The 14,468-nt window shown below is 39.1% G+C and overlaps 1 protein-coding gene across 2 annotated transcripts in view; it reads right to left on the reverse strand.

Moving 5' to 3' along the window:
* Positions 1–3,910: 3,910 nt before the first annotated feature.
* LOC134214199 (purine nucleoside phosphorylase) overlaps positions 3,911–14,468 on the reverse strand; it is a 52,279-nt gene continuing 41,721 nt past the window's right edge. For both annotated transcript variants that reach the window (XM_062693611.1, XM_062693610.1), the window contains exons 2-3: positions 4,812–5,085; positions 3,911–4,748 (exon numbers count right to left, since the gene is read on the reverse strand). In XM_062693611.1, coding sequence (XP_062549595.1) covers positions 4,167–4,748; positions 4,812–5,085 — 856 coding nt within the window. In that variant the 3' untranslated portion in view covers positions 3,911–4,166. The remainder of the gene's footprint in view (positions 4,749–4,811; positions 5,086–14,468) is intronic.

Genomic DNA, 14,468 nt, shown 5'->3' on the forward strand with positions numbered 1-14,468 from the left:
GCTCGTTCTAAACTAATCAATATCATTAGTAAATTTAAATATTCCCGTAGATTAGAAAAGCAAGTGCATATATTTCTATTTTATGGCAACATATCTCAACGAAACGGACCCTTCGGAGCCTTAAGTAAGATCTCGGTCCGGTTGCATCTAAGGAGATCTTAGTGCAGTACTCACCGGACGTGTTGCCCAGTAGACGTATCGCTCAGCGGTATTTAAATACAACGCAGATAGGCTATGGTCAGAGGGTGCGTTGATATTACAAGATTACAAGATTACATACATACTTACGCGGCTCAAATTAGTACGGAATTTTTTTTTTCTATTTTTTCGATGGGCGGTTTTCAGCATAACATTTTGTTTTTAATTCTAAAAGAACTGGAATGAGTATCATAGTTCTTTATTGTAAATTGTGCCGTCCAACTACAAATCACTGTTTTTCGATGTTTTGCATAGATTTTTCCATATAAACTTCCAACGAGTTTAGAACCGCTCAAACGTTATGGGATTTGGCTGAAATTTTGTCCAGAGCATCAGGGCATCAAATAGAACCGAAATTTGAAAAAGTGTTTTTTGAGCCACCTTAATACACAGTCTCGCACAAACACACATCATCTGAATTCCTCGAACTTAGTTCATTGGTATAGTTTGTTTTTGAAGCGAACAAACATATACCCTTAATGTGTACTTAGTAGGTATACGAGAAACCTGCGATAAGACGATTTTTAGTACTATTCTTTTTAATTCCTTAAGCTTAACTCACGACCTCGAAAGATTTAATAATTTTTCTGCGTTGATTGCGACGTCGCACTCTAGATCATTTTTTGTGCGATCGCATTGGGTTTTCTCCCAAATCGTCCTATTACTGTTTTAAATTATCAACTTTTTCCTTCAAATTTTCAAACTTTTTGTAATAGGGGGAATGACGGCTTTGGCAGGTTTTGTTCTATTATTGTCAGGGTTTTTTTTTTATGACTGATTATGCTCAAATTTGGCCTATCATAATTGTGCATATAAAAGAATATTGTGGCCAAATTTCATAAAATTTGGTCGACAAAAACCCCCCTGCCAATAATAGAACAAACCCTGCCAAAGCCGTCTTTTCCCCTATATAAACACAGCTGACTTCAAGACAAATCAATTAGTGAAGAAATCTTGCAAATCGGTCCATACGTTCGTGAGTTCCCTCAAAGGAAATGCAAACTAAGTTTCATATATAGAAAGAAGAAGAGGAGAAGAAGAACAAGAAGATTTTCTTAGACGAAAGCAAGAGAGGCCTGTGCAGTGCATAAAAGTCTTCTCCATGGTGCACGTCGCCAGCCACGCAGTCTGCAGAGGATCCGCAAATTGTCTTCCACCTGATCGATCCACCTTGCTCGTTGCGCATCTCGTCTTCTTGTGCCCGTCGGATTGCTATCGAGAATCGTTTTCACCAGGTTATTGCCCGATATTCTGGCTACTTGCCCGGCCCACCGCAGTCTTCCAATTTTCGCGGTGTTGACGGTGGATGGTTCTCCCAACAGCTGTTTCACAGTTATAAAATTTTACTACCACTATCTTTTTTTTTTTGTACCAACGGATACATATTTCGTTTTCTACTTGTGTGTTTTGTTATCGACTGTTGCTGTTGTAACTCGTGGTTCATTCGCCTCCTCCATGTACCGTCTTCCAAATGCGCGTTGGTCCTCCACAAGCATAGTCCATGTCTCGTGTAGAGGACTACCTGTCTGATGAGCGTTTTGTAGATAGTCAGTTTGGCACGGCGGCGAGCTCTATCCGTTCTGCAGAGTCCACAGTTCGATTTCCTGCCATGATGCGTCTCCGAATTTCTCTGCTGGTATCGTTGTCGGAGCTCATCAGTGATTTCAATTACACGGATTCTTCAACCACCTCGATTTCGTCACCGCACCGGTACAAACTCGTGGTGGGCAGCTTACATTGTCCTCTCTTGAGCCTCTTCCTATAATGTACTTCGTTTTCGACGTGTTGATGAGTCCAATCTGTTAAGCTTCCCTTTTCAGTCTGATGTAGGTTTCCTCCATCTTCTCAAAGTTACGTGCCATAATATCTATGTCGTCGGCGAAACTAAATATCTGAACGGACTTCGTGAAAATCGTACTACTCGTGCCAATCCCTGCCCTCCGTATTACTCCCTCCAAAACGATGTTGAATAGCAGGCACCGTGCCGTAACCCTATGTCCGTTTCAAAGGGACTCGATAATAGCACATCACCCGATCCATCGTCGCCTTGACCAACCGTATCAGTTTATCGAGCTATCCGCGTTCGTGCTTCGTTGATCTATAGCGGATCTAGATGCATTGTATCATATGCGGGTTAGAAGTTGATGAATAGATGATGTGTGGGCACGTTTTATTCGCGGCATTTCTGCAATATCTAGCATACGGCGAACAACTGGTACGTAGCGTTCTCCCATGAATCCCGCCTGGTACTGCCCCACAAACTCCCTTGCAATTGGTGTTAGAAGGCATAAAATCTGAGGAAGTACCGCTCTAGCCAGTGCCTCACCACCGTATTTAAACAGCTCTTCTGGTAGTTGATCAACCCCAGGGGCTTAGTTTTTTTAAGCCGGTCGATCTCTTGGATTTCCTGGAGATTCGGAGCCGGAAGACGTATGTCTTGCGCACGTGCTCCCAGGTTCATTACCATACCGCCATCGTTGTCTGCCTCATCGCCATTCAGGTGCTCTTCATAGTGCGTCCGCCACTTTTGGATCACCACATGCTCGTTTGAAGGTTTCCGTTTATGTCCTTGAACATCTCAGGTTATAGCACGTGGCCCTTACGTGAGCGGTTTACCTCTTAGAACTTTAGTGCGTTATTAGCGCGGAACATTTGCTCCGTCTCTTCACGGTCTCGATCTTCCTGGTGGCGCTTGTTCCTCAGAAAAATCGAGTGTTGTCTGTTCCGCGCCCGTTTGTATCGTGCCTCGTTCGCTCTCGTATGGTGTTGCAGCAATCTCGCCTATGCTGCATTCTTCTCCTCCACTAACTGATCACATTCGCTGTCATACCAGTCGTTTCTCTGACCTGGAGGCGTCGCGCCGTGCCAGTTGCACCTCTTGAGGTGCTACCAATGGTGGATCGAATATATCTCCAGCCATCTTCAAGAGAAACTGCGCCTAGCCGCTCTTCCGTTGGGAGTGCCACTTCCAGCTGCTGCGCGTAGTCTTGGGCTTTCCTACCGTCTTGTAGCCGCCCAATGTTAAGCCGTGTCGTTCGATGCGTGTTGTACACCATCGAAAGTTTTGAGCGCAGGCATACTGTAATGATGCGGTGGTCGGAATCAATATTCGCACTACGGTAAGTACGGACGTTCGTGATGTCGGAGAAGAATTAACCGTCGATCGATTAGATTAGAACGTGGTCGATTTGGTTTTCCGTTTCTTGGTTCTTCGGGCTACCATTCCGCTGGAGGCATCGATGGCCGTTGCCATTCGGTATGGTATGGATACTGTTCGATCACCGGTCTGTACATTTCCTTTTTCCTACCTGTCGCCGATGGCGATTTTGAAGTCCCGCAGAGGGCATCCATCGTATGTTTACTAAAGCTTTGCATAGATCGCTTCTTTCTCGTCGTCAGGTCGCCCTTCGTGTGGGCAGTGCACGTTGATGATGCTATAGTCGAAGAAACGGCCTTTTACCCACAGCTTACATATTCTTTCGCTAATTTATTGCCACCTAATCGTTGGCACATCTTGCACAGCATTATAAAGCCGATTTCCAGCTCGTTGGGGGTTAGTCTCAATAGCTTGTATTGTATTCTAACTTTTATCAGGAACGAAAAAGAAATCCGTTCGTGCAGTGCCCTATCGCAGTTGGTAGCTAGATTACTTTGGGCTTCATGGAACATGTCAGGTATGTATGTAATTAATGATGGAAACAAATCTACAACATTGAGATTATTGTATGAAAATTTATTGTAAAAATTTCAAATCTTATAATAACATTACTAGAGTCTTTCTGAATGAATCGATATCGAATGTCTTACATGCTAGTGAATCTCAGGTATAGAACAATAGAACAATGATGGCAAATCGAACTATTCGACGCAAATATTTCTAAATTAGATTAGATCCTAAGCACACACAATTGTCCTAATGTATAGAAAAGACGATCGTTTCTGTATATTATGTGGTGGAATGTGACGCTTCACTTCTTCAGTTCCATTTGAATGTGCTTCGCCATTCGTGCCACCAGTTCCGTCAACGTCGATTCCCGACTTTTACCGATCTCTTTGATATCGTCGTGGCAGGGGGTTTCCTCGACATCGTACTCCGGCACACAGAGATTAGTGATTAAGCTGAACGCAAAACAAGTCATGCCACAGTGAACGGCAGTGGTTATTTCATGCACGGTGGACATTCCGACAGCATCCACGCCCCAGATTTGAAGCATCTTGAGTTCCGCGACGGTTTCGAAATTGGGACCACCCAAACAAATGTACACGCCCTCGTGTAGATTGTTAGTGATGCCGATATCTTTGCCAATTTCCTTTGCCTTCTTCAGCAGCTTCCAGTCGTAGGCATTCACCATGTTCGGGAATCTGGGGCCAAAGCGACCATCATTGGCACCTTGCAGAGGATTGTTTCCGGCGAACCCCATGATGTTGATGTGATCCTTCATGAGCATGATATCACCGACTTTGTATTTTGGATTGATACCTCCAGCAGCATTTGTGGCGATTAGATGACTACAACCAACCAGCTTCATCACACGGACCGGCATCGAGCACTGCAGTAGGAAGAGTGTTACTGTTAAGTGTATAAGCAATTTGAAATCATTAAGCTTCATTACCTTTGCCAGTGGATACCCTTCGTAGTAGTGGAATCGGCCCTGCATACACATAACCGGAACACCCTTGAGATAGCCGAAGATCAGTCGCCCCACGTGGCCGTCCACGGTCGATACCGGGAAGTGCGGGATGGTTTGATAGTCGATGTAGTCCGCATCGGTTAGTTGATTGGCCAGCGATCCCAGGCCCGTTCCCAGAATAATACCGATCTTTGGCCGGAGTTCCGTCCGCGACAGCAGATGGTTGGCGATTTCCTGCAGCATGTCGTAGGTGTACCTGCACAGGGAGAGGTGGTATACGTCATACAGTTAATCAATTGCTGTTATGTGTAGCATTACTTAATTCTAGAGTAGCACGTGAGAGGAATGCGGCTGTTTGCAGCTGTGAGCACGTCTCATTAGAAATTCTATCAGGCTCGCGGCAGCTTGAATGAATTTGTGATTAGCGCTTTGGCACGAGCTGGGGCAGCGCTTTGAATGAGATGACAAAAACTCAGCCTCTTTAGTTCAATGAAGAATGCGTTCTAGTATTACATCACACGATATCTATTCTATCAGCATTAGCATTTCCACAGTTATTAATTGAAAGCTTGTCTATGCGTATTATACTGAGTGTATCTTGTGTGGCAGGCACAATTGATACACTATACCAATGGAGTCGAGATTCGAGAATGTTTCGACCCGAAAAGATCCTAGTCCTGACCGAAAATTGAATAAGCCATCTTCCGATTGGTAATCTCACGCCTTTGCTTGCAAGACTAACTGGAGACCTCCGATGTAATACGGACGATATAACCAGATTAATTTAGTTGAAATAATAAGAAGAGTTTTTTTTAATTTTCCATTCATATTTTCATATTAATTTTATAGACAAAAATGTAACACAATTTTAGTAGTTTTAGGAAGCTTTAATAGATTTTTGATTTCTTTTGTTCGTTATTAGTTGATAAAGCGTTAGTTTCGTTTACTTAATTTAATTTTGTCTTTTTTTTATAGTGGGCTGCTCACAACAAAAAAGATGAATAAGAAACGATACCGTTTGACCAATTGGTGTGAGAAACTATGTGACGGCCCACACAAAGTTTCCTGATATTTCACAGGTTTTAAAATGTAGCGTAGCATAATTAGTGGATCCTCCCTAAGTTCATTTCGAGTCAAGTCTTCTCGGTCTGCCGTATGTGATCAATTACACCTATGTAAGCTACTTTTATGCCGACAACCCGATACATCAGGGTGTCAAATGAACGGAATACATGACAATGCCACCAAATGCAGAATCATCGCTTTCACCCTTGCTTACTCACCGATCTGTTAAATGAACTAGTCGTCGCTCACAAGAGTTCGCTTCATTGAATAACTTGGTTTTATCTTGGATAGTAGGAAAACTATTTAGAGATAAGTGTTGGACAGTAAGTTTCGAATCAACGAGCATCCAATCCATGACAATATATTATATCCAATACAATATATATATATATACAATATATATATCCTATAGGAATGTTTGATCTCATCAGTAGATTCATGAATATTAAATTTCTAATGGTGCTTCAAATCTTGTGATCAACATGAGTTGTTTCAAAAGTATTTATAAGATTGCTAGTGTCGCTCCTGTTCGGGTGACCAACATCCAGTTTGCTTGAACCTAGCGGCCAAAGTACTGGTACCTACTGGTACTATAAATGCCAAACCGATGTGGGTGATGAACCCAAACATGCACTACAGCATGATGCATAATGCATGGTAAAGTTTAGTTTGTTTAGGGATATTTGACACAATCCACGCACTTCTACGCCAAGGGATCAAAATTTCAAACTGAAAATTAGGATCCAATATCTGTAGGATACGAAATGATTCATATTCAATTACAAGAAAAACATTTTTTTTAACTGGAAAATGATTTGGGAACATTGTTTAAAAGCCAATCAAAGTAGCAGACTTTTAGTACGATAAAAAGACTCCCTAATCATATTTTCACAAATGTGCTCCATCGCACCTATTTGGGTGCAAATGTATTGGTGAATACGTATTTATATGCAGTTTTTAATGACCTTTTTGAGTGCACATTGTATTGCTTCGAAAATTTTAGTTTTCAGAAGATATTTGTACTTTAAAAACAGGGACATTGAAATGGTGTCGCGTTACGAAAATAGTCATATAATTTATATTATACAAAAAGTACAAACATTGGAAGAGACATATTTCGGATTCTCTTAGTACTCGTCAAGAGCTTTCTTTTCGTGTATTAAGATCCAAAATCGGAGCATTTCTCATGAAGTTACACTAGGTACAAAAATATGGTATCGCGTTCCGTGAATTCAATGTGCTTTTGAAATAAGGGATAAAAAGCTTTCGGTTTATTGATACATTATCACAAGGCTTAAAATTTGAGAAAAAGTTTCTTTTTAGTAAATTAGGGCTTGTACAGGAATAGCGTAACAAAATTGGGGATGTAAAGGGTGTAACGGGGTGTGTCATTTGGTAACTGTCCATACTATAAACAATAGGTTCCTGTACCAAAATATTACGAAGTGGTGGGAAATTACAAATGTTTGGTGTTGCGTAGTACTCATTAGGGTCGTCCATTAATAAAATTATTTCAAACCTATCTCTCAGCGCTCAATATCACCATGTACTCATTTGAGTAAACGCAACGAACAATTTGCTCTCGAACACGGTTTCCTTCTACAATGTCACGGATCGACAAACTTGTTTGTGGATGTTTGCATTATATTTTTTCAATCGTTCGTTTATTTGAAAGGCTCATTTGACGTGAAGCGTTACGGAGCCGCAATCATGTTTTTCAATACAAGTTTTATCTTGATCTTTAAACATATTTTTAGCTTCGAGGAGCCGAGAGACTCGTGTTTTTATTCTGCATTTTATTTGATGATTTTCACTATTTTTTTGATTAATTTTTTACTAGCTCGGCAATTTTGTTTTTTTTTCCTTTAACCGAGATCGTTACAGCCGAGTGTTCGATCCGTAATTTTTCGCTGATATCTCAGCTGAATAAAATGTTTGTTAATCACAGCACTCGAAGAAAAAGCCGTAAAAATATGTCAACCTAGTCGATATTTCAGCTTAATAATTTTCAGAGGCTTGCACAGCCAATATCGGTTGAATAATTTAAGTTATTAATTACTGCAAGAATAATGGCCTATCGAAAAAAGTTAACAGAGAGTTACTAAGTAATAAATTGAAAATTTCCATATTATGTTAATCGAGATGAACCAGCCTTGGGCTAAACATCTCGTTAATAAAGACATATTATATCAGGCATCCGAATGAACTTCGCTTTGACCTGAGTGAATATACATTAATGAAACCAGTGGTGCGAATTCTCAATCTCAGTGACTGAAATTTGTTGGATATTGATACCATTGCCTCTTCACACTCACTTCCTAGTAGTGAAAACTGAAAATGGTTAGCAGCAACAATCAAAGATAAAGTAAACAAAAGGCCTCTCTTCTCATTGCACACGCAGCCCGCACTGACAGTCTATTCAGTTCACTCGCTGCTGTGTGAATGCGACGGCCCTATATAAATGCATGGGTGAATACTATCACTTGAAAGACAATGAAAGGAAATTTGTGCCGAATGATCATCAGCTTCAGCCCGTTGTTGGCAAACCGAGTTTGCTAAGCTACTCCTGCTTTGTCGTTCTGACTGAAAGGCACCGTCATAGGCAAAGAGGAGCAGAGAAAAATACAAAACAAAAGAATCGAACTCAGCAGGCATTGTTGATAAATTGCACCACTGAATGAAACAATTATTTTTCATCAGGACATAAACAATATTTTCAAAATTGAGTAATTATTTTCTGAGTAGTGTTGATGAGAGCGTAAAGATTTAAAATGCATATAAGTAGTGCACTCAGAGCACGACGCATTCACTCTTGTGATAAACATTGGTTGAGACATGAGACGTAAACCAATCTCTTCGGGAATAAATAAAAAGTTGAAAACAGACCACGTTCCAGTAGAAACGTGGAGTAAAAAACGACAGAAAGATTCCTCTTCAACATTGCTGAGCTTCTTGGGCCATTATCACCTATCGAAATGGTTAACGAAAAAAAAGGAAATATAGAACTTTTCAGAGTAATAAACTCACTTCTAGGGGGATCGATCATCTGACCACGTACTAAAAAACTGTTCTGAATCATACTTGGGTGTGACTAATATGAGAATAGGAAAACCTGTTACCTTTTATTCCGTTTTAAAAACTAGATACCTATGTGATATGTATGGAATTGATTCAGTTCTAAATTTGTGCCGATTAGTCCCTCAAAGCTTAATAATCAAAACTCCAGATCGTGACCACCAACTAAAACAACATTCAACGATAGATAATGTGACAATATCCTGTGTCGAATACAACATGTCGCATCGAAATCGGCTGAAAATACGTATTCTATCAACGATAAACACGTTTGCGTAACGCGACACCATTTGCAGAACACTGTTTGTCGATCAGCGTAACGCGGCGGTGTTGATATGAATTCAGTAATTTTCCTTATAATCTCCGTTTTTTCCCGCAATTTTAATTCACAGCCTCATTTCTGTTGATGTATACGAGAAATGGTTAGAATAAATCGAGACTCCAAACCGTATACCAGAGCTAAAAAACGCAATTGCATTTCAAAATGCGAAAAAGTGTAATTCAGCGATGGTGTCGCGTTACGAAATGCAGCGCGTTATATTTATCATCTTCTTCTTCTTCTTCTTCTTCGTTGGCATTACATCCCCCACTGGGACATTGCCGCCTCGCAGCTTAGTGTTCATTAAGCACTTCCACAGTTATTAACTGCGAGGTTTCTAAGCCAAGTTACCATTTCTGCATTCGTATATCATGTGGCTAACACGATGATACATTTATGCCCAGGGAAGTCGAGACAATTTCCAATCCGAAAATTGTCTAGACCGGCACCGGGAATCGAACCCAGCCACCCTCAGCATGGTATTGCTTTGTAGCCGCGCGTCTTACCGCACGGCTAAGGAGGGCATATTCAAAGTGAAAAATCTCAAAATGCATATTCTATCAGTAAGGAAATATAGTGAGGATAATTTTACACCTGTTTAATCATATGTCCCCGAAGCTAATTTTCGAATGCACACCTAATTTCTCACTGAAAGTCGGCTCCTCATGGTGTCGCGTTACGCTGGAATGTGTCATTTGGTAAAAATGCTGAAAATAGCTACTGCACCAGTAGCATTCATTATTTTTACAGACTCTTTTCGTAAATACATTCAAGAAATTCTTTTGTAAATTCATTCAGAAATTCTTTCCGGCTTTCTATCAGGAATTCTTCCAAAAACTGTTGCTGAAATTTACTTCTTTGAAAATTTATTCGGAAGAAGTCCTCTCCATTAGTATGTCCTGGAACACTTTGTAGAGCTCTTGCAGGAGATTTGAAAACTTCAAAACTTGAAAAAGCCCTTTGCTCGTAAATGATGATAATACTGATGTTAAAAACATGGTACAGGTAGCTGTCTTCGAAAGAGATGTTGATGATCATCTTTAGCCCTGCTCTGTGCTCTGTGGTCAAATGGACCCCAAATTGAAATGCCTATAACTTTTTAACTGTTTGGTCAATTTGGGATTTTTTGGGTTGTTTCGAAAGATAATTTAATCATCTTTCACGGGGAGGGTTTTCGTGAAAAGGGCACAAAAACAGTAATTTTTAATGTTTATTTTACTTATATCTGATATGTAATCCTATCCATTTTGAACTGCACCTTTTCCAAAAGGTTATGCAGGAAGGCGTGTGCTTTGACATGAGGCATTGATTAGTTTAACACTTGGCCACTAGGTGGTGGTATATTTGAATAATTCATTATTTTAGCCTACTCAAGATATTTCAATGTATGGAATTTTCCACATTGTAAATATTTTTGGCAAACATGAATGTTGTGGTAGAGTCCACCAAAAGTTTTCTTTGTATTCAACCTGCTCCAGTGATGCAAATAATAGAATGCGTCCACAGAATATGTTTAAGGTCATCCAAGAAAACCCTGGAGGTAAGGCCTTTGGGTCTTCACGCGTAACCAAAGATCAGTCAATTTGCCGCCTATTTGTAAATTTTCTAATTATTTTTCCCACTAGATGAAATTTGCTAAAGACGTCATCTTTACAAATTTCAAATTTGTGTGAGAAAAATATTTACAATGTGGAAAACTCCGTGCATCGGAATATCGTGAGCAGTCTAAAATAATGATTGGATATATATTACCATCTAGCGACCAAGTTCTAAACTAACCAATGCCTCATGTCAAAGCACATGCCTTCTTGCATTACCTTTTTGAAAAAGTGCAATTTTAAATTACAGTTATAAGTATAAGTTATAAGTAAGGCCGTTACAAATATTTAATTAACAATTAGTCCTACTGGTCAAGGGGGGATAATAGAAAATAAATATTAAAATGTTAAAAAATGTTTTGAAAATCCTCAAAATTATCCGAATTTTATTTTGTGCCCCCTCAAAATATTATTTTTTGGCAAAAAAACCGAGGGGGGGACAAAATAGTTTTTAAATATTTGTATCGGCCTAAATAAGCATAAAAAATCACTGTTATTGTACCCATTTTTACAAAAACCCCTCCCCTCAAAATACCCGCCCATCTGTAGTCAATCCTATATAACCTCCTGAAAGATGATTAAATTATCTTTCGAAACAGCCCAAAAAATCCCAAATTGGCCAAACAATAAAAAAGTTATTACAATTTCAATTTGGGGTTAATATGACCCCAGATTATAGACAACGTAAGTTTTTTGAAAAAAGTACATTGTAGCATTGAGTGAAAAACAACCAGAAAAGACCCGAGAAAAGTTGTTAAGACCTGTATGAAAAAACTTGGACACTCCTTTAAAAACTTAAGCCATACAATTGATGGAGCCGGCACCGACAATGACGGGAAAGAACACTGCCATTGTGAAGCTTCTAAGAAAGGAAAAGCAATCACAGGGGTATATTTATATTTCTCCGCACATTGCAATAATTGTCAATTCTGTGCGATAACGATCAATATTTCTGAAGTACTGACGCTTGTCATTAAGCCAATAAACTTTATCAACGGCTGGCATCCACCACCATCAATTCTAAAAGATGTTGACGGAAATGGAAGCAGAACAAGGAAATTTGCTGTATTATCCAGTATTTTTCGCTCGATAATGGCGGCGTGAGTTACCCTCGATATGTTATTCAAGAGGTAGAAAATATTTACTTATTTTTATCAAAGTAGGCTTTGATTCATTAAAGAATACTGGCATTCACCGAAGTTCTTGAAAACAAACAAGCGTCAAGTACCTATTTTTATTAAGAATTATTTTCTGATTTTTCCGTTCCAATTTTCTGAATATTAATTTTAATTACTTTAATTTTGTTTTTAGGAGGTAAAAATTACAACACATAAACGAAGCAATGTGTTGCGTCATATTTTAGCGGGACAGTGAAAACTGCTGATGAGCAATCTGTCAACCAAATCGAGAATTTGACATCCTACAAATGCTTATTAGCGTAGGTAAGCAGTTGGTGTCGGATGAGCAGATATCCTTGTGAGCCTTCCTTGGATAGCTTTCAAAAGGTAGTAATATTAGCAATAATTCGCTAGCTATTAGCAGTACTCAATACTCACTAGCTTTAGGTATCTTGTGCGTGTCCACAATAGCCTTTGTGTTGTGCTTTGAGTCTTGGCACAAGATATTCTAAACTTTTATTAAATTCTACACATTCGAATTGTGGTGCTTGTAGCGCCAAAGAATCGCTTACACGTATCCACTTTAATTACCAAATCAAATTCAGTTCTACAAAAGTTATAAGTATTTATCGAATCATTTTTAAAGTTTTATTTAATTTGAAATGTTTAGCTAATGTCAGCTTCAAATAAACTGTTATCTGTTCCATCAGCTGAATCCTCACAAATGATCAAATAAATACATCAAGCTCCAAAAGCGCCTACATTTCTCGTTGATATTTGGAGGATTTCTGAGAGAGTTCAACCAAGAATAGTATGAAATCTGTGAAATAGGTATTTGGTTAGAAAAGCTGCTGTTTCAATCACTTCATGGCCTACCTCCGTTTAATAACAATATTTATAGGAATTGGTTTCGGAAATAGCCAATACACCTCATTACGACAACAAATCAACAAGCGTTTTACGAAATTTGACGGACAAATAATCCGAAGATGACCAAAACAACCCTATAAAAATGCAGGCAATCACGCGTTCCATATTGAACTGAGCGATCGCAACTGAGCAAATAATTTCAACTCTAATCTAAGTCTAATAAAGTGCAAAGTACTCAATATTTGAACAAAAAGATGTTTTTAATAGTAGTGAACAGCTATACGAAATAGGTAGAGATGAAGATTTGCAACGGATCATAAAGAAGTTTGTTAAGGTTTTCATTGGTATTTGCACGGCATGGTTCATGTTCCAAGTGTGACGGACGGCAGCCCACCTTTTAATTCGTAGTTTTTTTTTAGAAACAATCAGTCATTGTAATAAAAAAGCCCTCCATATCATTCTCAGAGTACTGAAATTAGGAAGTTGAAAATCACTTCAACGATGATGCGCATTTGTCTGCCATATGTAGTGGCATGCAACCCTACCGCTTTTGATTTCGTTCTGTTTTGTTATAGTTATAAGTTTTATTAAAGTAGAAATTTTGTCCATCGAGGATTACACATCAGCAGTTTTCACAATCCGCTACAACATGACGCAGTGCAATACATCGTCTATATGTTGTGGTTTTTACACACCTAAAAACAAAAATTTAAATAATTCAGAAAAATGGAACGGGACAAATCTGAAAATTATTCTTAACAAAAATGCTTGACGTTTATTATAGACCTCCGGTGAGTGCCAGCATTGTCGAATCAAAGCCTACATTGATTGAAATATGAAAATATTTTCTACCTCTTGAATGTCAAATCGAGGGTAACTCACGCCGCCATTATCGAGCGCAAAATACTGGATTGCGAAGTTCGTTGACTAAGCCGTGGTACCAAGCTTGAGGGATCTCATTCTCTTCGCAAAGTAATCGCCCTATTTTTACAAGATAAGGAAAAACAATGCCCAAACTGACCTTGAATGGGCGAGTGATTTAGCTTTTCTGGTAGATATCACCAAACATCTCAATGACTTAAACATAAAGTTGCAAGGCAAGGATCAACACGTGGAACTTTTGTTATCCAAAATTAATGCTTTTGAAACGAAATTGGCACGCAATATTTTGGCATAGTTGGTTGTTGAAAACTGGTACATTTCTCCCATCATGTGGAAATCAGTTCAAGTAAACCTGTTAAATATGCTGATAAAATCCAAGCCAATCATAGCAATTGGCAATCGCTGGTTTTTGAAACACAGTATGAAATTTTCATTTTCTCAACACCGTGAGATGATGTGAATAACGTAGGTACCTACCTGAAATGTTTCAAATGGAAATTATCGACATCCAATGTAACCACGAGCTTATATCTAAATTTCAGAAAAAACACATATTTGTGTAAGCAGTAAGAAACGCTCACTGGTGAAAAAAAACACAAAAATAAGAAACACACCAAATTCCTTGTCGGTCCTCACGTGCCGAGTGAGCGATAACGGATTTTTAGGAGGTGAGGGTTGTTGAGAGTCTCGACGGGAAACTACTCAAAATCCA

The sequence above is a fragment of the Armigeres subalbatus genome, chromosome 2 (assembly GCF_024139115.2).
Source record: "Armigeres subalbatus isolate Guangzhou_Male chromosome 2, GZ_Asu_2, whole genome shotgun sequence".
Lineage (NCBI taxonomy): Eukaryota > Metazoa > Arthropoda > Insecta > Diptera > Culicidae > Armigeres > Armigeres subalbatus.